The following is a 25,142-nucleotide window of genomic DNA, read 5'->3' as shown; positions in this document are numbered from 1 at the left end:
TACTCTGCATTAAAAAATCTCTGTTAAGGTGGATTAGGTATCTGACTAGTGTCCCTCCTAGGTGAGTGTTTTGGTCTTTTGGCTGGACCCCACCCCACTTCTCAGCTAGCTTGGGAAGCTCTCTGTTATAACAACAGCCATGGAAAAGCATAGAAACAAATGCCAAAGGACAGCTTCTCATCTTCAAATGGCCAATAAATGCCAGTTTGAGATAAACTCCCCTCTCAAAGCTCATGTACTGAAAGTTCAGTTACTTTTTTCCTGAAAGGGTTTGCAACTTCCATAATTCCCATATCCTATAACTTTTTCCTGACTCTATGTTTCCTTGGAGCGAGATCAGCAATGCTAGATTTCTAAACTTTTCCAAACATATTTAGCCATAGGGCCATTTATTGTAACAACTTCATGAGCATCTCCTGAAGGCAGCATAAGTATTAGAAATGCACCTTGAAAAACTTAGGTTGTAACTGCTTTTGCTTGCCCAATGTAGGCAGCCAGGCAGCCTCTTCTGTGTGAGTTTGGGGAAGGGGAACAGTCTCAGCGCAGCAATGTTGATCAGAGCCACAAATTTGTTTCGTGTAGTAACACAGCTGGGATTCCTCTCATTTGTAGACATGTCTAGATTTTCCGTGTCTGTCATCAACAGGTCCTGCTCCTTGCAACAAAGTTTTTCTCCTCAGATAGCTGAGGGGAGCACTGACCACAGGAATGCCACTAGTTTCTTCAGTTACAGTACAAGTTGTCTTGCCTTTGGCTGATATAGTCTCAGTCTTTAATTTTAGCTGCCTGACCAATCGTAGGCTTCTAAGACAGAGTATTACTGATTTTCCACTGGTATGAGATGCTCGCTTAAAGCCTTATTTGCAGAAGCATGTCACCGTAATACATTTTCAACTCACAGACAGTCGCTCTAAATGACACTATGCAAGGAAAGGTACAAACGAATGCCTAAGAAAACTAACCTGAAAGCAGAGTTTTTGCTTTTAGGTGATGTTCTGAAAGTGAAATTTTCCTTGCTCTGAGCCGTGCACAGACCCACATGTTAAAACTGCTGTTCGTGTACTTAACACACGCAGAACTAATCAGAAACGGTTTATCATTCTGAAGTTTGTAGACTGATGAAGACCTCCCAGAAAGTTCTACATACTGTACATTATGTCTATAAACTGAGCAGCTAACAGTTGACTTTTTGCATGTGTGTTGAACAGGAGCAGGCCCGGATGCTGCAGATGGGTATCACTGGACCAGAGGGGCATGTGCTGAGCAGGCCAGAAGAGGTCTAACATTCACACATCATACACTATATTAAATATTAGCTACTATGCATCATTTGCATGTGCAAGCATTTTGAAAGGGACTGTCCTAAAAAAGTATTCAAATAAATTAGCCATGTTATAATTTATCATTTTTTTGTGCAAACAGTACAAACATGGTTGTACATGTAAAGAATCACATTCTGCACAGTGACATTTTTGGACTGGTCCTCAGACACACACGTTGTTCCTGTTACACACATGTGGTTTCAGATACATTTGAGACACTGGGTGAAAAAAAAGTCTCTTGTTCCATCCAGTTTTTGCTGTGAATGTTTCTTCAGCAAACAACAAAAATCAAAGCCACACTTTCAGCTCAACGACTTGTCTGGGATTTTCCATTCTGTGCTGCTGCAGAGGGTTCCTGTCCCACCAGTATCATAATGTCAAGTAGCTGAGTGGAGTCTTAAGAATCTAGAAATTGGTAACATGATTTTCTTAAGCAGGCAAAGTCAGACAAGTATTTCTCTATTAGTGTACACTATCTTATTCAGTACTAATCCAGTGGTCATTGAAGCCAGACTGAACCTCTGGACTCAAAGAAAACAGTGTTTCCATCATATGGAGGCAGTGACGTTTCTACTTGAAACCTTTGTAGAATTTTGTATTTAAAGTCATTTTTAGTTCTCGTTAGCCAGCATTTACAAATATGGAGATGAAGATTTCAGACACAATAAAACACCAGGTGCTTTTCGTTGTGGACATGTGTCTAAAATGTGTCCAATATGTTTGCTTTTAAAGCCTCCCACCTTAGAAAATCTGCAAGTACTGGGTGTTAGTCTGACCTCACTTAAGTTTCTTTTAAACATTTGTTTGCTGATCGCATTAAATTTAACTACTCAAACACAATATAACTGAAACAATCCTTGACTTTCCCAGTTTTAAAATTATAAGCTTCTCCTTTTCGTTCGGGTTCAAAACAAATTATTCAAATGATACAGCTCCAAAAATGTATAATTTGCTGTGGTCGTGATATTTGAAGTTTGTTTGACAAAATCTTAATGGGAAAAACATTCCCGAGTCAACCGCATTGTGCTCTTTCGTCTGTAGCTGGAGGCAGAGGCGGTATTTCGTGCCATCACCATCGCCAGCCAAACCAACTGTCCGCTCTACGTGACACGGGTCATGAGCAAGAGTGCTGCTGACATCATCTCACAGGCCCGGAAAAAAGGTAAAAAGCAGAATTTGTCCTGGGCCTTTATATGTTTCTTTTTCTTTTTCTGTGTTTTCCAAGACTAGAAATGTGCACGCTGAGTTGTCTCTGTTTGGTATAATGAAAAAAATATCCCACTCTTAGAGTAACATTCAGCTTTGTTGTTCAGGTCTTTTCTGTGGTTGAGCTGTCACACACACTTTTCCTTAGAGGATAGAACAGATGTGAACCAAGAGCCTGCCTGGCGTAGATGGATTGTGAAATTAACAATTTTTGAGAATGTAATGAAAACAAGAAGAGAAGAACAATATGTGTTTGAATGTCTTTGGTGGAAAGCCAAATGAGGTTTTAACACACCAGATTGCTGACCTCAGATAGCCTTCTCTGCACTCAGGTGAATCCATTAGGAGCATTTATGAGCTTGACACATTTGTTTGGCTCCATTCCCGAGCTGTTATATGAAAACCAGGAAATAATAATGTATGTTAGTGCAAGGGACTATGAAGAAGCATAAGAGCACACGTGTTAGTGACAGGACTCAAACCGTGCATGAAAGAGAACAACCTCAGCTGCAACTGAGCAAGTGGAATTTGTGCATTGCCAATGCTGGCATGGTTCCCCTGCTGGAAACTTTCACATGAATTGCCAAAGCTTTTAGCGAGACTAAACTGCTGACAAAATAAAAATAAAGGTGCACTAACGCAATTGATGATTATGCAAATGGATACCCTCACACTTGGCACTTTGTTGACATCTAACAAAGTTTTGACTGATTTTCTTTTCCCAGGAAATGTTGTGTTTGGGGAGCCAATCACAGCCAGTCTGGGCACTGATGGGACACATTACTGGAGCAAGAATTGGGCCAAAGCAGCTTCTTTTGTAACATCACCTCCTCTTAGCCCCGATCCTACCACTCCAGACTATCTGAACACACTCCTGTCCAGGTACACATCCCCTTTGCAACTTCATTTTGCATGTGCAGAAACGTTGTTGTTTGTAAGTGCCATGAACACCACTGTGTTGTAAAATTATAGCTATTAAAGTTTAGATTTTAGATTTAGATACATCCAAAGTTTGTGTTTCTTATGAAGAATCAGCAATTGTTGTGCAAGAAATGGACTTCATCTGGTAAGTGAGTTACTGCTTCATGTGGAAACAGGAAACATTAGTAATGGTTTACACTGGAAGGACAAACTCTGGCACGCTGCATACTTCTTTACTTTCAGTCCCCCTTCTGTTTTGTTTTGCTTCTCCTGCTGAAGTAGAAGCATATTTACTTATGTTTACAGAACTTTAATGCTGTACACAGACTTTACTGTCCTGGTGTAATACCTTCAGTATGCCTCTTCTCCTCCCAGTGGAGACCTGAGTGTGACTGGCAGCGCTCACTGCACCTTCAGCGTGGCCCAGAAGGCCATTGGCAAGGATGACTTCACCCAGATCCCAGAAGGTGTCAATGGAGTGGAGGAGAGGATGGCTCTCATTTGGGACAAAGCTGTGGTGAGGACAATCACATACTGATAGAGGCGCATGGTGACGTTTATTTTTTATTTTTATCTTGATTCATTTTATTTTTACGATTTTCCCAGAGGAACATCAGCAACTTTATGTCCCTTAGCTTTGTTTTAGCAGTCACCTGTTGTGTTTCACTCAGCAGCTCCACTATGTCACTCTCTGTGCCTCTTTTACATGTCCATCCATGTCTGTTTTTCCCCTTTAAACAGCACTCTAGCCTTATTTTTTTCTCTATATCACTGTGTCCGTATAATTAACATGCAGCCTTGTTTAGCTTTGCCGTAAAGTGCATTGCTGGCTCTGAAATTTGGGTAGGCTTTTAAACATAAAACTCAATACATTTCCTCAGCACAAGTACTTAGAATCCTGGCTCACACCAAACTTGGACCGACTGTCAGTAGGCCTATTTTTAAAAGGTTGACAAAGGTTAGCTGTTTTCCCTGCTTCCACTCATCTTCTAAGAAATCCCCCATTAATGACAGCTTCATAGTTTAATGCTAAAATATTGAACCTTCACTTACACATAGTATCTTATGTTGAGAGATTTAAATGTAAGAAAAATGCATCATCTGAAACTGTTTTTATGGATATTTTCTCAAAGTTTAAAAACGTCCTCCATGCATTTACATTAATACTACAAATACACCATTCAGCTAATTGAATAATGTGTCTTCAGTAGTAGGACTACATGCTGTAGGGTGTGCTCCATAATGCTAATATATGGATAATGGATACAGTCTCAACATTTCCAGTAATATTTGCTCGTGCATTGTGCTTGTTTTGCTCTCAGACTACAGGTAAGATGGATGAGAACATGTTTGTGGGCGTCACCAGCACTAACGCAGCCAAGATCCTGAACCTGTACCCTCGTAAGGGTCGGATTGCTGTGGGCTCTGATGCCGATCTGGTCATCTGGGACACAGACGCCATTCGCACCATCACTGCCAAGACACACAACTCAGTATGTACTCAGACCAAAGTATCAGTTAAATTCAATTCGCAGGTCCTGGCTCTTTTTTTTTTTTTTTTTTTTTTTTTACTTTTTTTGCTTCCCTTTCTACTTGTTTTACATTTATGCTGTAAAACCATAGGCACTGTAATGCTTCACAAGTTCTCACAAAAACCTTATTTGATTTAGTTGGTTAAATATAACAGCTGTGTTACAAAAAACCCCAAAACATCTGGTATTTTTTAAAATAAGAAAAAAAGAAAAATTGTGCTTTAAAGGGTGAGATGTATTTTTGGGCGGGGGGACAGACAAGTAGAATGTACGATCGGAGGTAAGTGTCTGCATCTGTGTGCAAGAGGCAAAGAAAAAGAGAGACTGAGGAAGAGAGAGGGAGAAAGGGAGACTGGGAGTAAGTTAGGGAGGGGGAAAAAAAGCACATTTTTGAGCAGCTTCCAGAGAGGTCTGAGTACCTCGGAACGGAAATGAATTCTCAGTGGATCTTCACTAATTCCACTCCACACTGGGCTCACCACAAGACCAGGTCTCAATGCTGAGACTCAATACATTCAAAACTCCTTAATAATGATGAAGCAGTTATTTATTAAAAAAAAAAAAAGATTTATGCCGTGCTTATTCAACAAAATCAGACAAACAGCAAACAAACAATGATGCAAATGCTGCCAAAATGTCTAGTTCAGCAGAACTGAAGTTAATCCACAGAGAATGTATGTGCTGTATAATCAAGAGGTATTTCCTTCCTCTATATCACTTTCACTTGCACAGATCCTCCAAAATACATGAATAATTGGAAAAGTGGGTTTAAAGAATGGCTCTCATTGTATGAGATTCTGTTACTGTAAACACTAATATTTCAGCTGGTTTCATAAAACCTTGGAGATTTTGGACATCTGTATACACTGCTTGTTGGCGAGCTGCACGTCTCATAAGTAGAAAGCAACTTTGGTTGAAATGTATTTTTGATTTCATGGGAAACATCTCACACAATATGCAGCCTGGACCAGAGGTGATAGTGCACACCATTTCCTCCTGCTTCCCAATGCACTGACTTATGTATAATATTATAGGTTAGCACTTGGGTTTTTTTTTTCACATTAAAGAAATGTTTTGTCACATTTTCCTAAGAGAGCGGGTGGAAACGAGTGTAAAAAGGTCAGCAGAATGTAAATGAATAACCCTTTTAAACTGCACTTAAGGCCATTCGAAATCTGAGCGTCTTTGTGTGTAGTTATGAGTTCAGAGTTCGATACTGAAAGTGAAATTACATTAGAAATGTGAAACTGCATCCTGTTGTACACTCTTACAGTTTAAGCCGAGGGCCTCGCACACATTGTGCTCCGCACATACACACTATGTGTACAGTACGCACGGTATATATGAGTAATGAGGTTTCTGCCATTACACGGATGTTAAAGATTCCTCTCGGGCCGCTCAGCAGCAGAGGAAGTGTCCGCACAGGAAATTACGGCTTCAGCAGCCTAGGACAAATCCTGCTTTTGCATAAACACTGTCCACGAGCAGGGAGAGTATGCATTAGCTGAAAAGCTAGTAATATCTAAATTGATCGCAGGAATGATGAATTGAAACGTGTAGATTTCAGTTTGTCTTGCTTAAAGGCTCGATGACATTTGTTTTTGTTGGAAGACGAGACTATGGCGCTGTCTCCAGATGGAGGAACAAGACGTGAAACAGAGAGAAGTGGACTAATAATATGCCTTCTCTAAATGTGGAGTACATCCACCGAGGATCCATGGGTTCTTGCATAATGATGTCACCCCTTTCCTTTCCTCCTAGTCGTCCTTCCAGCTGTAAAACCACAGAGAGAAGCAGATGACCAGAATCACAGCAGCTCCCACTTCAAATAAATCTCTCTTAAGGAGAACCATTGCAGGCAAAACAATTGTTTTTTCGTGCCCTGATCAATTTTTAAATGTGGGGCCTGTTTTTCTTCAGCGACATGCTTTCTTTCAGACTACAGAGAAAAAAAGTTTCCAAAACACACGTTCAAGTGCTTATTCAAAGACAACTAGTCTACTGGACATTAATATACATAAGCACACATTTCATTAGATTGTCTAAATGTAAGCTAAGTAGTCTACATTGTATCCTATTGTCTTCAAGTGTCTTGCCTTAATGGGCAGCAAAATCAAACGGGAGCTGACCTGCTTACCAGCGTACTGTGTTGGGGAATGCTTTCCCTGAACTGTGTTATATCTCAGTGTGTTATCAGTAAACCCACATCTGGTTTTGATTGCTTGTTGTTGTCAACATAAAATACATAGATGTGCATAAGGGTATTTGGATACATAGAGAAGAACAGGCAGCATTACTGTTGGACACTGAGAGCCCGCTCAGATTAGTCATGACATCATGTTTGGCATGCAGCGAGTCTTAGTTATGTCCTGTTCTGGCCTGAATTTGGATGGCAGTAGAAAACAGGGCCGTGTGCAGAGGAAATAAGCAACAATGGAATGAGGGGAGGGGACCATCAGAGATTACACATACATACAAAAAAAAAGGAAGTTGGCACAAGGAAAAATGGAGGAGGATGAACAGCACAACATGGTTAAAAAATGCAAAGGATTACAGAAATCAAGCAAGAGAAGACAAGGGAGTGAAAACATTAAGAAGTGGACAACTGGAAAGAGCATTAGAAAGAAAAGTGAAAGAGCATACGGAGCCAGAAGAAGGGAAGGGCGGTGATACTACAAAGTACTATGAAGGCATCTGAGCCCAGCTGGATGAGGGCAGCTGTTTGTACATGCCAAACAGACAAGTGTAAAGAACTAGGTGATGAATGATAACGAATTCGAGAAAGAGAGTTAAGTTTTAACCTCTTCTCCTCAGTCATTGAAGAGTACATTTAGCATATAACTAATAGGAAACTTTATCTAATAAACACTAGTTTCTTTGCTGCTGCAACAATCTTTGACAATATCATATGTGTGCTTTTAGGCTGCTGAATACAATATCTTTGAGGGCATGGAGCTGCGTGGCGCCCCACTAGTGGTGATTTGCCAGGGTAAGATCGTTTTGGAAGATGGAAACCTTCACGCCACCTCCGGAGTGGGCCGCTTCATTCCCTGCTCTCCCTTCCCTGACTTTGCCTATAAGCGTATTAAAGCCAGGAAGCAGGTAAGTGCAGTTATTCTTCTTTTAAAGCCTACATTTTACATGTGGTAATATAGTTAGTGTATAAAACTTGAACTGAACAACATGAACTCCGTTACAGCACTGTTAGATTGCCAGAATAACAATAACATAACTAGAAAACCATAGAATACAAAGGAAATGGGGAAAACAACTCAGTGAAGGACTTTAAGGCCTTCTAGGATGTACCTAAAGGAAAGGAGAGTCTAGGGTGAAATGGAAGTAAGGATGGCGGGGAGAAAAGAGGGCAGCCATGGAGGAGGCAATGAAGTGGGATGTGGGGGAGATATAACTCTGACATCACCCTCCAAGGTTCAGCCACAGGGCACTGACTGTGCTTACACGCTGTAAGGTCCATACACTGAGGGTGGTCATGGCTTTGTCATCTCGGATTAATAAAGATACATTGACTTTGGATTTGGATAACACTTTTAGAGAGACCTACCGCACACGCTAAGAGGATTACTCATACTATTAAACTTGCATTTTAACTTTAGACTCTCGATTTTAAAAGACATTTAGGAAGGTGGCTTTGATTACAGCAAGAGCCACTGAGTAGCTGAGGTTGGAGAGAACTTGATGCTTTCTTGATACATAGGGAGTTTGTTTTTATGCTAAGCTATACATGCTTGATGCTTCATACTCAGCATACAGACATGGGAGTGGTATCAGTTGGCAGTAAGGTGTAAAACATATTGTCCATATTTATTTCCTGAATAGGTGGGAAATCAAGGAGAACTTGTGAAAATATCCGAATAGAAAAATATATACATGTAGAAACTTAGAGAACCCAAACTAAAGGTAAATTAAATGTTAATGTGCAGTCAGGGCCAAACCCAGAAAGCTACTGTAGTCAAGTAGCACTATTTCATTAGACACCCACCCTAAAGTATTACTCATCTGTTCAAAGTGTGAGAAATGGGCCCATTTAACCATGTGATGTATAGCAGCTTATACTTAAAGCAGCCCCTGCTTACTGCTCTCTTGCCATCTTTCTTACGGCCCGAGAAATCTCATAGCCCAACAGTTTCTTAATTCACAGCTGGCTGCTGATGAAAAAATGGAGCTGTAGTAACAGTGTGCTGTTTGTCTTGGTAGCAGTTACTGTTATGCTTTTCTTCATTCACAGATGTCTCTTTTTAAGTCTTGACCGAGCTTCCAAGATTCCACTGAGTCACGCGACTGACAGACATACAGACAATGGCTTTTCACAGTCAGCTAATAGTTTCAACTTGATTTGAAAGCTTATGAATACATAACTGTATTTTGGTGACTCTTCTGTTCTATAACCTCGAGAAGGGCTTGATTGTGTGTGTTCGTGTTTCAGTTTGCGTGTTTCTGTGTATGTTTGTGTGGATTTGTAAATCTGGAGCTGACTCTTGGCAGGAAAAGATGCATATATAATTTAGACACACAAACAGTTATACAGACAGCCATGTAATGCTAAACATGTGTGAAGCTAGTTGCGTTTAACCTTTTGTTGCACAGCAAAATGCCATAATGTTTCTCCTAGTACCTGCATGTTGGTTCTGTTTCTACATGCTGCCATACTTTATGTTTCTTTTCACCATCTCTGCTCTTTCTGTTTGTCCTGTAGTTGGCTGTTCTGAGGGCAGTGCCCAGGGGAATGTACGATGGGCCAGTTTCTGAATTCTCCATGTCCCGTGGCGGTACCCCCTCGGCCTCGGCCCGTACTTCCCCAACCAAACAGCCTGTCAGAAACCTGCACCAGTCTGGATTTAGTCTAGCAGGTAACCCTGCACCATGCGGTGAGACCACTTTTTTAATAGAACAACAATCCCTGTGTTACCCAGTCATTTCTTCCACGTATCTGTCCACATACTGTACGTACAAACATTAGAGGAGCATCCATGGTCATCAGCTAAACCACCCTCATCCTCTTCTATTTTAACTCAGTTACTAATTCATTATATGAAGTCAGATAACAGTCGTGTGATTCTCATCATGTCTTTGCGTTTTGTCAATGATTTATTAAAAGTCCTTGGCTGACTGGAGAGTAACCCAATAATGTCTTATTATCTCGTTTCATGCATTGCAATTTGCACAGTATGGCATGCATTTGCTTGCAGTACATAATGCTCCAAAAAGAGCTGTTTGTGTGTGCATTTCATTAAGGCAGTTGCTTGAATTCTTTTGAGTCTGATTGAAGACTCTATTAAATTAAATTTCTAACACAGTCAGTAAAAGTTTTCACTTTAATGTTGTTTGATGTAAAGTAAACATGACCCTGGATTAAGCACGCCTTTAATGTTAAAAGCGTTTAAAATATGTGCAAAAGTCTTGATCCACTTTATATAACTTTATATTTTGCTCCCAAGAAGCAAGACAGTTTCGTCATTTTTATTTCAAAGGTCTTTCATAGTTTTCACTCATTTCCAGTCTAGTTCTCGTACCTGACTATTTTCAGAGGAATGTTTATATTAAACCACTTAACGCTGACCTATGACTCATTCAAGCATAAATAAGTCACCTAACTCGAGGGATGAACCTGTGTTGTGTTTGCACATAGCAGATAACTTAACAAACAGACATTTTTAAATTGTATCTTTCAGCAATTTCTTTATACGAATCTATGGATATTGGCAAAGATAACACATGTTGACATTAACATCAACTACAGTAATACAGCCTCTCTAATAGAATTCAAGCCCTCTTAATATTTTAGCAACATGAACTGTTGTAGGCTTTGCAAAGCCAGGATATGTGTTAAGATTTGTGTCTGTTTTTTATATTCTTAATTTAGTTTTTTAGTTTTGCTCCGGGTCCTTTACCTCCTGTAATTCCTCTCTGTCGTTCTCTCTCTCATCCTCTTTTCTGTCTCTCTTAAAATGTGTCCGTTAAATAAAGGCAAAAAGCCAACAAATACATTTAACAAGGTAGCATAAAAGAAAATACTTTGAAAAGATTTTTAGAAAGCTGCAGGAAATGAAGTTTTCACCACATTTGAACCTACGTTTCAAGCTTTAAAAAGTACAGCATTTGCAGTCATCTGGACCTGATTTGTTAAGATACTATAATGTGAGAGCTCACAATAACATTCACGTTTGACATCTGTTAAATTTTGCTGGGCTGCTGAGTGACAGTATGATTGTGCCCATTTGTCAGGGCAGCACTAGATTAGCTTCAAGTAAACAAATGTGAGAAATGCACTTTGTCAAGCTACCAAGCAGTGATGCTTCATACGCGTGTTAAAATCCCAAGCCACTCAGTGTTTGCGCTGTTTTACAATCAAACAGAGCGACCGTAGCTGATTCTGTCCTCCCTGACTGACTAAACGTGTCCATGTGTAGCATTACATCAGTGAGAGCAACTCTGGTTAACCTGGAGAGACCACAGCTGGGTTCACTGTAGTCTTTGGAAGTCGTTACAAATATATGGATCATTTTTAAAAGCTGATAACTCATTTGGATAAACAACTGTACTTAATGAAGTTTGGCATTTACTGTATTAAGCAACCTGTCTTTGCAAGTGTTTGAACTCAGAGATGAAAAAAGACAATGACCTCCACTGGAAAGAATTTCTAAATTTGAGTACATGATTTAAGAGGGGAGTAAGACTGCTCCTACTTTCCCAGGCTTTGAAATATTAACATTAAGTAAGTTTGCTGTATAATTGTATGTGCCTTCGTGTGCATGCTCTCTCACTGAGTCTGATCTGTTATAGTTTTCCTTGTTAGTTGCCTGCAGAGTACATTTGCTTGTCTGGAAGAAGTTGGGAAGGATTGTTTGCTTAGACACAGTGTATCATAGTCTGACATCATTCCACTTTCCATTTATACACGCACTGATCATTAGTTAGACCAGGCAACCTGACTTATCATTTGGAAACACCATTCTTTATGTCAGACTTAAGCATCTTTTGTTAATGTTTCACAGTCCTCGTACAGCAGTAGGTCTACTCACATTTGCATCCCCCTGTCACTTCAGTGATACATACCATATGTCATAGATAATGATGTGTTTCAAGAAGCCCTCTAGTGTTGGGAAAGTAATAACGTGAGTGCATCATGGCAATTATTTGTGTGCCGTGATGACATGAAAGCTGTCCTGTCTGACAGGATTGACAAATGCTGCTACTGGTTTCCAGTGGAGGGCAAAAGGGAGTAAATCCCACCATCAGTTCTCTGATTTATTTAATCTGTCACATGTTTTCACATTACTGTAGTCCCAACATACAAGACTATCTCGGTGGTTTTGTTATGTTACTTTCATCTCAACAAAACGACACAGCATAACCTAATTTGTACAAGGGCAGAGGCGCTCCGACTGCTTTGTATATCTGATCGAGTTACACTCATTTGATATGGTTTAACATTGTTAGAGCTTAAATTCAACCCAGTCACCCTAAGAAATTAATTTAGTTCCATAAAGCCTAACCAATCAGATATGAAGGGGCAAAATATTAGATGATTATATATCTTTGTAACACTTTATGCTAGGGGCTTACTTTTTTTACACCGGAGAACTGATTTGGGGTTCAAATGAGGGGTCTGGTGAGATTTTAATCCTGTTGTGGGATATTTTATTTTTTATTTTAATACAGTAATCATATAACTTTTATACATTCCTGAGACATCACCAATAGCGTAGTATTTCATAGGATTATGACGTTGAGATTAAACAAACATATAATAGGCCAAATGCTCTAGATCTTACATGGTAAAAGAACATTTTACTCATGACTGTATGATAAATATTTACCCTATTACCTATTTTCACAGCTTTAAGAAAAATTGGGGTTTTAAAGTAAACAGTAGACTACACAAAGACATATGTAATTGACACTTTACCATTAATTTCATGAACATGCACTTGAGATTATCAGTGCATAACTAAATGTGTAAATGTATGTTCCTCCCATATCTAAATTGCTTGCCAGTGTTTTCCATGCAAGCACAAGTAATTTATAGGAATTTGATTGGATTTAATTAGAAATCTGTGTTCATTTCTCAGAGAAACCCTGCAGATGTCTTCTTTTTGTACTCTTTGACTCTGCTTTCTGCCCCCACCCCCCAGCCGATATCTTTGGTCTCTTTATCTTGTCCATCTCTCTCTTTGCAGGTCCTCCCACCCCTGATGACATCCCCATCAGGCCTGCTGGAAGGCGCATCGTAGTGCCCCCTGGTGGTCGTTCCAACATCACATCTCTCAGTTAAACAGCAGGACACGCAGAAAGAAAATGACAACAGCCAGAGTGCAGGATTGAAGAGGGGAGGGGGGAGGAGATGCAGAGGACCACGATTATTTCAAAGTTACAAAAACAAACAAAAGAAAAAAGCAAAACACTGAATCCTCATGCCTTACCTGTCACAATGCTACTATGCTCATATGAGAAAAGTATCCCTTTTCCTCTGGAATGTGAACCAGCGTCAAGTATATAGATGGTTGTGTTTTGGGATTTTTTTTTTTTTTTTTTACTGAAAGTGTGAAATTTCCACCAAATTCACATGACTGATCTAAGTCTCATTACTCATCTATGTGGAATAGTTATCTGGTACTTTGGCAATGTGAAAACATCAGGAAAACTCAGTATAATCACACAAAAACAAAACAAAAAAACAAACCCTGTTCGCAAAGGAAAACGGATACCACATGTCTCAGAATGACGCTATCGTTCGTTCATCCTGTTCGGCTTTCAATGTCACCCCTTTTCAGTAGCCTGCTTGCTCCATAGTCAGCAAAACATAACACTAGATTCCACGGTAGCCATGTATTATCTTGCAGTATGTTTGGTTAGCTCTAGGTGGCATTGTACATATGGTAGATGTGATGTAGCTTTGTGGATGATGTTGTTGCAGCTTGTTTGGGTTTCCTGGACCAAGTTAAAGGTAGTTATCGAATCTGAGGGCAGGAGTGCTGTCGGGCATGGAGCTGCATGGGCCACATTAATATGGGTGACGTGATCCATGATACTGCTGCACTCCTCCTCTTTGCTTTTTGGTGACTACCATCCCCATGATGTACTGTACTGATTATTGATGTTTAAAAAAAAAAGGAATATGGACAAATCTGTTTGGGAAAGATTATGTGAAAACAAAAGAATAGAAAGAAGAATTATTAGAAACATTTTTTTTTCCAGATTTTTTTCTTAATCCCAAAAAAACGTTTATATGAGTTTTTTGTTTCCTGCATTCCATCGTCACTAGAAAAAAAGAGCTTTGCGAGAAACCGTCCTTTGCATTTGCTTCTAACTTACTGGCTGTTTCTGCAATCCTGAATCATCTGGAAAAGGATAAAGGGAGGGGAAAAAAGATTATGAAAGGATGATCACACGAATTAAAAATAAATGTAACTGTCCCTTGTAACTACGACTTTAACTGAAGAGCTTTGCAACTGAGGGCAACAAAAAAGACTGATGCAATGAATTGATGAAGTATAACAAACCTGCTTTATGATAACACTTTAGCTCTGGCTTTATTTTTTTCATTCAAGACTAGGACAAGGGGAAGCCCGTCATTCCCTCTGTCATCACAGCATAGCCCTCTAATGCAGCACATTTAACATCAGCACGAATATAACTGAGCCCAGTTCAGTTTACCTAAATACTCTGGATGTGATTGTGTTGGGGGGTGTTTGGTTTTTTTTCATGTCTTTGCTGTTTCTTGATAAGGCAGAGGATTGCAGTGCAGTAAGGTAAGCTTTGTATTCTGTTGTTGGCCCATTGTGGGGGGAGAGGGGAAGACGATTGTGTTTTTTTTAATCTGGCAGGTGGTTTGTTGTATTTATGTTACTTTGACAACCTTTGTTACTGTTTTTATGTTGTTTCTTTTTTACTGTTGTATCGAAACCCAGAGATGGCAGGTCAAAAATACAGTGTGCTTTGGACGTATGATTTGTTTCCAGAATAAACATGAGTTGCAACTTATTGGCTGACTTGTTTTATTTTATAATATTAATTATTTAACATCAAGATGTATGGAAATATTTAATAGACTAGTTTGAGTGTGTAAAGCAGGGAAGGCTTCAAGGCAGTTTTTTTTACAACCCTGTTTCCAAAAAAGTTGGCATTTTGCATAAAATGTAAATTTAAAAACAAACAAACAATCGTTTGAAGCAAATATATAATTGAAAATATTACAACAAATGCTCTAGCAGCAAATGAAAGTTGTACGCTACACTATAAAAATGATCTACTTTGATTAACTTTGCTTCTTTCACTTCACATCTGTTTTGCATCCATAATTACTTTTTAATTCTGGATGTTGTTTGGACAAATGTTCTGGCACCATCATGGTATATGCACTTCGCGTGTTAGGTCATTCTTATGTATTTTGTGAAAAGTTGCCGTGACTCACTTCCCAATAAATAGTGATTAGAGCCCTGCAGCACTATACCTCTGCATAAACATCTTTATGTGGCCACAGTTTCTGCTTTATTGGCCTGCATATCTCCGGGGATGATCGAAGAACTTCTGACATCTCTACACATGTGCAAGATCTACAGTGCTGTGCTGAAGTAAGTTAGTAGTAGATTAAGATAACCTGAGTAAATACAAAACTTATTTTGAAATCTGATTTTGTTTATTAAGCAAAAAGAGCCTCATCTGCCTCTGTTAGGCTCAGTGTTCATGATTTAGCAAGAATGGTCAGCACTCTAATAATACAGAAGCACTTCCAGGAAGGTTCATGGTTTAAAACATTTATTCTAAGAGCAAAGTTTATTAGTGCCAGATGCCTGTTATCCAGGTTTCTCAGTCAAAGTGTCAGAACTGTGTCTGCTTTTGTCTTAACTATTTGCATGTGTCATGTATTTGCTCATTATGGAAAACTCAGCCTCCTGCAGCTACTGGTATGGAAACATAGCTGTGGCACAGTTTGTGCAGGATTTCAGTATTTCTCTATCCTGAAATCCTAAAAGGTTTTCCACTGCCTTGGAAATGTGAAGCAGCTTATTATGCATTAAACACCTTATTACTGTCAACAATAGAATTAGCATAATCATTGCAGTAAAACTTCAGCAAACATACTGTCAGCGCTGCAGCGAGGAAGGGACTGTAAGAATGACAGTGTGCAGGTCCAGCAGTACAGAAAGGTGTACCACTCACACCTCGAGTGAAATTTAATCATAGTTAAGTCTCAGGATGCCAGGCAATGTTGGCATTTTGTTTAAACAAAGGTTAAGAAAATAACATAATAAAATTACATGTGCTTCCACGACAGAGAAAAAAGAATGAAATCTGACTACTTTGGCTGGACAAAGTGTCCATAGTCTCTCATAGGTCTTTCATAGCGGGGGCTACATACACATGCCCTCAGTTTTATGGTCCAGCAGTAAAACTTCTGCGAGGTCCCTCTTGGATTGTTAGGTAATGAGTAAATGTCTCATGACATCACTGTGATGATGGGGAAAAGCAGACGGAGCAATGAGTCTGCAACCGCAATCTAAACAGAAGTGTGTGTGGTGGCTGTAAGTGCACACTGTGATTTGATTTCACATCATTATCAGAATACTCTCCAGAAATTTGTCAAGCATCTTCAGACATGCACAAAAACTGCAAAAACACTTGATGTAAACAAACAACGCTGTAACAGGACGAGTTATGAATATCTCTCCTTCCCTTAACATTTACATTTAACTTACGGAGTTCAGATTGTTTCAGATGAGCCTGTGAGACTCATCCAGTCCTTTCATTTCCCACTTGGTGAAGTAGTGCTGATGCCAGTCATGCAGTAGTAATAAAATAAGGGGTTTGACTGTGTAGTATTATTATTTCCTGTACTTTAAGTGTTATTGGAAATGTATTAATAGTTGAGAGCGTTAATGCACTCTTATTTGCCTTGGAAAATTATAGATTATAAGTAATAAATCACCTTTATTATCAAACACAGTGGACATTTTCTCATTTTTGCACACGCACTAACAAACTGGCAGCGATTCCCTTACCTTCTTGATAAGCAGAGAGATCATCAAGCTGAGGTTTGCTGATTATATCTGTTTGATGCCCAGCAGATTGGGGAAGTATTTATCAGCTGAGAGTCCCATCCCCACCAACTCAGATCAGCCATTTATGTGGAAAGTGCTGCCTCAGCTCTGGTTTCTATGGAGGAGAGATTGGACTGTGCCTTCGAGATAACCTAGGGAAGGGCTGGTCTCAGGTCTCAGGTCTGTATTTGTAGATGCATGTGGGTGAGAGAAGGGACAGGAAATGCTTTGAGTTTGTTTGATACTGACTGCATTAAAGGAATTCCCTGAGACACTTATCCACTGCCAATTTAGCCTAGTGTCGCACTGACAGTAAACAATGGCCACTGAAGCAGGTTTTTCAATATACATTAGCTTGGTTTTGATTTCTCCACATGTGATACCAAAAATGTTTTCAACTTTCTCCTTTTTGCACATTAACCATAGGTTTCCAATCCAAGACTCACTGTACCTGTAGTCAGTTACCACTAGGGGGCAGCATTATCTTTAGACTGGAGCAGAGTAATCTCCGAATCAAACTTCTTTTCTTTTTTTTAATGGAATAAAGCACAAGGACAGTCAGGTTGGTTCAGAAAAAGAAAGTTATTATTTAAGGCACACCTTAACAGTTTGCAACTCCAACACATTTAATTACAATAAACACACAGTGACAACTGAAGGACAACAAAACCGTAAGAGGGGTGAGATTCACATGTGTGGAACAAGTGTATTCTCAGAATAAATTCTTCTTCTTTTTCTTCTAACACATATGTTTTGTTGAGAAATTATATTACCTGGGTCAAGTACCATTTGCCATTGAGTTTTGTTTTGGGGTTGTTGTTTTTCTTTTGGTTTCTGAAGGTGGCAAATGTGCCACATTGAGGCAATAATTCCAACATTTTGATACCCGTATAAGATCAAATTGAAATACTGTTTGCTTGACGTGTATCCAGGATTATTCCATCTACTGAACTATCCCACCTTATAATATACAGACACCTTTTACAGAAACCCACCTTTGAATTTCTAAAATCACATCTATGACAACAACAACGACACCACAAAAGTAATTTGAAAAACATTGCACCTGTCTTCAGTAGAAAAGTGCCAAGAGTCATTCAATTAGAGATTAAACTACATTTTAAATGTAATTACAAGAGATCATAGACTTGAAAGGATTGAGTGATACTGCAGCTAGACAAGCTCAAGGTCAATAGAGTGGCACAGTGGGATTAGTATAAATCACATTGACTTACAGATTGTGAAAAGAGCTCAGGTTTTTAAAACATGCACATATAGCTATGGGAACCAGCTGTGTGCCATATCTATGGTCTAAGGCACCCCTCTGCAAACCTCAGAGGCAGGTGTGGTTTTCGGATATAATATTGAACAAGTCTATGGCAAATCTTACTGAACGAAAGAAGGGTGTTTTCACGCCTTGTATTCATTTGGATGCTGCCAAATTTTATATCAGTGTTGTAGCAGCTGCACAAATGTGTTGATGCAGCGACAGATTGCAAATGGATTCAGTTTTTTATGGGAGCAATTAAGAGCGATTACAAATTTGCAGACTTATCTGGTGGCACATATGCATTTGGTTGTATCCAACACAAAACAGGAAGAACATAAGTAAAAAATACAAAAACAGACATGAGTGCAGACAATAACTGAAAAATGAATGCAGTCTAGGAGTCAGCTTAATTATCATCTAGAAAACCACCCTAAGGAGATAAATATTCACTCACAGCATAAGATCTTTATTTATTTTTTTGTTTCTCTGTGCATAAATGCTACACTTTATGAAGAAGCATGTGCAAAGCGAGGTTCAGTGCAGAACATATAACATCTACCCTCTAGCTTTTTTCTATGTTTTCATCGCAGTGAACCTTTTTGTGGAGACCCAGTTTGTCATTTGCAGATTGAAGCAAAGGTTAGTCCAAAATGTCAGCGTTTTGATGAAGATTTCCATCAGGACACACTGATTAAAGTCAGCATGAAACGTAAAAGCTCCATATAAACATCCAAGGTTGAGAGAAAAAGCTAGTTTGGTAGCTGCATTTTAAATACACATCATGACTCATAAGCAAGTCAAGGAAACATATGGGATGCTTTGCTTATATCTGCTGTTGATTGGAACTGGGACTTCAAACCAAATGCTAAAATCCTATCATCTTTGTTAACTGGCAAAGCTATGCAACATGACCACTACCAACATGTACCTGCTGCTCTGATAAAATGAGCCATTCGTGCTCAGTTCTACAATTTAGCTACATAGAATTTTTTCTTAGAGGAACTAGTGTTTGCTGTGTTAAATCAAATATCTTGTTTTATGTTTCAAAGTTGTTCAGTTTTAATGTTTTGCACTCCTATTGTCATGCTCATGTCCCGATATTAAATAGAGCACACTGTACAATGGCGTCATCCTCAGTGTTCTTCAACACCTGCTGCCCATCTGCTATGTTGTCGGTCTAATTCCGTCTTGTTGTCATTTTTTATGTAGCACTGGTGAACCATGTTACACTTACATAACCACCACGGACTAAAAAGTCTCCCATCCAAGCAGCAGCAGCACATATAGCTTTTGGCCATGGTTGACCAGCTGATCAGATGTGGCTTTGTCAGGCAGGGAAGTGACTACCATTTCACCTCAGCAACTGCTCGGAGTAGAGGCTGAGCAGATATTAGAGCACCAGATGGATGTAAGGGAACATTATATGAGTGACACTCTGCTGAGAGCCATTCTTCTTGGTGACAGGAAAAATGCCTCGCTCGGGCATGGCTGCTGCTCCAGGAGTCCATTTCACTCCTGCAGTCCTGGAGTTCTTCGTAATTAATTTTTTGTGAGTGAACAGAGATGCACAAGTGCATACTGTGGCGCATTTGTGTTGTGGATAACAAAGTGGTGCAGGAACACTGAAGGCCAGTTTCGAGTGCCTGTGCTCATAGAATAATATGTGTCTGGGTGCAAATTGCAGATAGATATAAGCCGTGGGCAGGTGCAAGTGATGAGGGAGTAAGCAGGGATCTCGCATCATGAGATCTATCCTGATAAGTAGGCAGCTGGCTCGATATTGTTGTTCTGTCCATCTTCTATTGCCTTGTTCTTCTCACTTGTGGACAATTCAGAGGACTCGGTGTCCGCCACTGCTTTTCTTGACCTGTTGATGAAAGATTTATTTGAGTAGATATAAAGTCAGCCGGTGTCTGTTGCTATATTCTGCAAGAATACTGTAAAAGTTAACAATAACACATCTTTTCATCTTCCATGCAATGACTTAGTAACTAATTGCACTGAAATTGGATCATTTTAGCTTGACATTCAACCTGTAATTGCTAGCCTGGCATTTTATGATTTTTTTTTAAATGGATACTTAAGAGGGAAACATGTATCAGCTGGTGGTACAGATATTATTCCCTGTGATGGCAAAAACATGTAGCTGGTCCTATTTTACAGTAATTGTTCTTTTAAAGCTAAACCTACTGACCTTTTCTCCTACCTTATCAACCAAAATTTTAGCTATTTGTTACCTTAAAATTTGGTCTCCTTGTACACTAGTCTAAAAATTGATGTTTTTACAGGAGCATCAATTTTTAGATTAGCGTCCATAGGAATTAAGAGGGTAGGTAGCAAGCAGACGCTGCTAATCAAATGCACTTGATTAGCTAATCACCAACAAGTGTGAACACCTCTGTAAAAGCAGAGCTTTTAGCAGTTTGGTAGTCACAAAATGTAACACAATGACCTTAAAGAAGGAGCTGTTGCTACCCACCAACCTAGGAACCGTTATAAGCCATTTCCACCCAATTTGAAGTCAAGTGAGAAAGGTTATTCACAAGTAAAGAACATTGAAGATTCTCGCCAATCTCAGGCATGGACGTCCCAGCAATTTCACTATAAGATCAGACCACAATACTCAGAAAAATTCCCAAAAAGCCAATAGCTACATGAGAGACTCTACAAGCCTTGGTTAGCATGAAAAGAACAAGAACAAGGTTTGTTCAGAAGTGTTCCCAGTAGGAATCTTATTCTCTCTAAAAACAACACAGCAATTCGATTTAGGTTTGCAAAGCTGCATCGAACAAACAATAATAATGGATTGCATTTATATAGCGCTTTACAATTCCACTATTCATTCACACACTGGTGGAGGCAAGCTACAGTTGTAGCCACAGCTGCCCTGGGACCGACTGACAGAAGCGAGGATGCCATATCGCACCATCAGCCCCAATGGCCATCATCAGTAGGCGGTAGGTGAAGTGTCTTGCCCAAGGACACAACGACCAAAACAGCTGGGGATCGAACCAGCAACTTTCCAGTTACAAGATGAGCTTTCCAACCCGCTGAACAACGGTCGCCCACCCAGACCAAATGGCAAACATATTATGCCAAAAGTCAAGCATGGTGTTGGAGGGATGATGATTTGGATCTGTTTTTCAGCCATTCATTGAATCCACCATGAATGCCACTCTATACATAAACAGTAGAGTCTATATGTAGACATTTTAGAATATAATATGAGGACATATGTCTGATTAAAACTCCAAACTGGGTCATGTGATAGGACAATGATCACAAGAACAGCAGCAAATCTACAAAAGAATGGCTGAAAAGAAAAAAAGTAAGGTGGCACAATGGGCCAAAGTCAAGACCTCGATCCACTTGATAAGTTGTGTCAAGAAATCAAGAGAACTGTGCATAAAAGAATGCCTGCAAACTTTAATGACCTGAAGCAACATTGTAAAGAAGAGTGAGCTTTTCATCTCTAGTTTCTACTCTGAGCCGTGGAGTCGGTTATTCCAGCTGCCTGCTGAGCTTGCACACCTGACTCTCCTCACTCTGTGGCATCTATGAGTTGACTTTTATAGACAACTTCAACTTGTTTTAGGAGCACAGAAAGCTTTACTGGAGGGATGATCTACACCCTAATAGAACCCGTTCACAGGACTGTATACATCATTAAGCATACATTATACTGCCAAAAAGTCCATAAGTAATCTAAGTCATACCTTAAATCCTGTAAAATAACAATGGCACTTTGAAATAATACTAAAATATATTTTCTAAATTAAGCTTTTAGGTTTTTTTCTATTGTTGTCTTTTTCCAGCTTTCCAACTGTTTAATTTGTTATTTGTATGTTGATAATACTACATATCATTTAATTTCATATAATGAATATAGAAGTTCATGAAATAAAGTATAAATATTTACACTTTCAGGTTAAGCTAGCTGAAGACTAAATTACCATTTTATTTTACAGCAAATTGAGTCAAACTAATTTCCTCAAAGCAACAATTTCATAGCCTCTAATATCTGTTTTTATGCCTTTTCTGTGTACTATTGGCTTGGCTTGGGATAATAAGGTTTGATAAATGATTTAGATAGACTGAAATAATCATGAAATTATTTTATGTTCTTGTAGAATATGCCACTGCGTGAGTCAACATTGCACCTGCCTGAACATTTCCTTATGCAAATTATGGTGGTGAATCATATCTCTTATTACTTCCAGAAACTTCTGATATACAGGATATATTCAGTACTGGGCAGCCTTTACCAGTTGTTAATTTTTTTAATACCTTCCTTTATGCTTCCACCAAGCAGCAAGGATTATTCTATTATTCCTGGTTACAGCTAGCATATTTATTAAACCGCATATCCAGCAAACCAAACAATCATTATTATTATTGTTGTTATTATTATTACTAATGATGGTGAAAAGGCATAGTATTTACAGTGTTACCTTCATTTTGAGTCATTGTTTCTCATTTTTCATTTACTGAAAGCTACAGTGCTATTTATTCCATGAGAAGGCAGTATTAGCTGGTGAAGAAAGAATAGGCTCTTACTTTTCTCTGTTGAAGACAATGAAGTCTCTCTGGACATTATCCAAACGCTGCTGCAGCTGCCCATTCTGGGGGAGAGACAAATGTAAAAAAAAATCAGCTGTGACTCACTACTGGCAGTTGTGAAGAAGCAACAATAAAATCACATCCAGCCATTAATCATGGTTATTCTTCTTGTCTTGGTGACTTGGATTTGTAATATGTGCTGGTGCACAGTACAGCGCAAATTGTTTGAATTGTCCAAAAAGTGCCAGTTGAAAAAATTCACCCAACTTATAAGACTGCATGTCTGAACCTGCTTAATGCAGGCCTACTCGGGACATATTTGGCCCACTTAATGATGTTAGACTACTCTAATGCCAAGACAAGGAGACAGGTGCTTTCTCACTTTCCCTAGGAGGCAATGAGGAGAGATCACAGAAATACATCATCATTATCACACTGTATTCATTGTGTGTGGGCACTAAAGAGAGACTAGGAGATACAACACAAGAGAGAAAAATAGAGAAAAACTGAATATGTAATAACCCTAAATTAAGTGTAATAAAGCTGCCCCTGCTTCAAACCTTTATTGAATTTCCTAAACTGTTTAATTTTTAGGGTGTCTTAAGGCCTCATCCTTAGTAAAAAGAATCATACTCAAAGTTGCACATGCATGTATGGGCATGTGGTGCTTCCCCCTCAAGCTCAGTTAGATTGGCCCTCTACACTTCGAAATGGCTTACTTCCTGCCAAAGCTGTCACTCACACAGCCTAGCAGAGAGGTTCTGTACAGGTGCTGTCACAGTAGGGGGGGAGCAACTGGCATCCGAAAGCCATCAACTAATTTAGGGCAGGAAGACAGACTGGAGAGTAGAGAGAGGAGAGGCAAAGCTGGAGGAAAGGAGGAGCAGAAAAAGTTGGGAGTGGATTTTGTGATTTTGCAAGCATGCCTGAGAGAGAGAAGGATAAAACAGCCCTATGATTAGTATACATCTTGACTGCAAGCGAGCCTCTGAGTTTTAGTGAAGGGACACTTTCAGTGCAGTATCAGAAAAGAAAAACGGCAGATTTGCATGAACCCAAAAGATACTGACACAACCACCCAGACAGAGACTGTCAGAACAGGGTGTGCTTTTGTGTGAGCGATACAGACAAAAAAAGGACAAAGAAACAAACAGGCAGACACTCAGAGTGGGGGGACGCAGTGTTACACATTATTTGTCAGGCATGAGTTATAGATCTGATACATAACAGACATGATGAGGCATGAAGAAAGATATTGTTTTCTTTGTAACAGTGTCATAATGATGCTTCACATCTAAGATCTAAAGGCATGACAGGACCCATGAAAAAAAGAAAGAAAAACCTTTGTCCAACATTGTCTGTACTGATATAACCCATGATAGGACATATAGTTTCCGTTCAAGTTGCAGAGGGAGCTTGAACAAAAAACGCACTGCTGTAAAGTCATGGAGCTCCTCCTTAGGGTACCGCCGGTCAGACTTGACTGAATACATTTTTTGTGAGCTTATTTTTTTTTTATGTCAAAATATATTTCCAGGGCCTGATTCACACTTTTGACTTTTGTGGTACCTCCTGGTCTTTTCCATGTGATCTCCTGTTGTAAAGCTGTGAAGAACATTTATTATTAATTTATTTATAAAATCCAAATTTGACTTAATACATCCACGTCACGCCAATCCACAGGGTGCTGATAATCAGTATTGACCTGTTCAAGAACAGTGACAGCAATAAGAAGTTAAACAACTATAGACATCTATGATGAACCCAGAAGGAACTGTTATGATTGGACAATTTGACATTTACACACTGTTGATCGTCATGTTTCGCTTTTTTCTTTAGCAGCTTCTAAGTATAGGACATCCTCCACTTGTCTAGCCTTGTCTCTGTGCCACATGTTTTCTGTTTTGGGGCCTTTACTTTTTTTGATATATTAGATACCTTTTGTTTTACTTCATATGTTTCATATGTTTCATATGTTGTTTGTTTAATTTAAGACAAAAAAAAATTAAATGAATGAGAGGTAAAACTTGAGGGGGTAGGGACAAATAAGTAAATACTTCAGCCTACTCCTTTTCAAACAAATAATGGAATGATATTTTGTAATGATTGTGAAGGCACATGTTTGAAATGTTTGAAATAAAAATGAACTGAACTGAACTGAACACACTCTGAGCACTTTTAAGCATAGTTCTTATCATTTCTATGCAGACAACATTCAGCTATATATCTCTTTTAAGCCCCAAGACGTTTCTAAGCTACAGACTTTGCAGAG

The 25,142-nt window shown here is 39.2% G+C and overlaps 2 protein-coding genes across 3 annotated transcripts in view; one reads left to right on the top strand and one right to left on the bottom strand.

Annotated features, from left to right (window-relative positions):
* dpysl3 (dihydropyrimidinase like 3) overlaps window positions 1-14,983 on the top strand; it is a 35,349-nt gene extending 20,366 nt beyond the window's left edge. The window contains exons 7-14 of one of the 2 annotated variants that reach the window (XM_085470738.1): window positions 1,209-1,277; window positions 2,364-2,484; window positions 3,254-3,410; window positions 3,825-3,966; window positions 4,772-4,942; window positions 7,904-8,083; window positions 9,696-9,849; window positions 13,180-14,983. In XM_085470738.1, coding sequence (XP_085326864.1) covers window positions 1,209-1,277; window positions 2,364-2,484; window positions 3,254-3,410; window positions 3,825-3,966; window positions 4,772-4,942; window positions 7,904-8,083; window positions 9,696-9,849; window positions 13,180-13,274 — 1,089 coding nt within the window. In that variant the 3' untranslated portion in view covers window positions 13,275-14,983. Of the gene's footprint in view, window positions 1-1,208; window positions 1,278-2,363; window positions 2,485-3,253; window positions 3,411-3,824; window positions 3,967-4,771; window positions 4,943-7,903; window positions 8,084-9,695; window positions 9,868-13,179 lie in introns of both variants that reach the window. The other variant, XM_085470737.1, reaches the window with a different exon arrangement.
* Window positions 14,984-17,603: 2,620 nt separating this feature from the next.
* The window catches only part of stk32a (serine/threonine kinase 32A), a 65,585-nt gene continuing 58,046 nt past the window's right edge, over window positions 17,604-25,142 (bottom strand). Inside the window, exons 12-13 of the mRNA XM_085470736.1 lie at window positions 22,868-22,932; window positions 17,604-20,177 (exon numbers count right to left, since the gene is read on the bottom strand). Coding sequence (XP_085326862.1) covers window positions 20,060-20,177; window positions 22,868-22,932 — 183 coding nt within the window. The 3' untranslated portion in view covers window positions 17,604-20,059. The remainder of the gene's footprint in view (window positions 20,178-22,867; window positions 22,933-25,142) is intronic.

The sequence above is a fragment of the Copadichromis virginalis genome, linkage group LG10, assembly GCF_057382275.1.
Source record: "Copadichromis virginalis isolate Kocher_CV1m ecotype Utaka linkage group LG10, C_Virginalis_male_GT1.1, whole genome shotgun sequence".
NCBI lineage: Eukaryota > Metazoa > Chordata > Actinopteri > Cichliformes > Cichlidae > Copadichromis > Copadichromis virginalis.
Note: the sequence above shows the minus strand (reverse complement) of the source record. Positions and strands in the feature narration are given on the sequence as shown.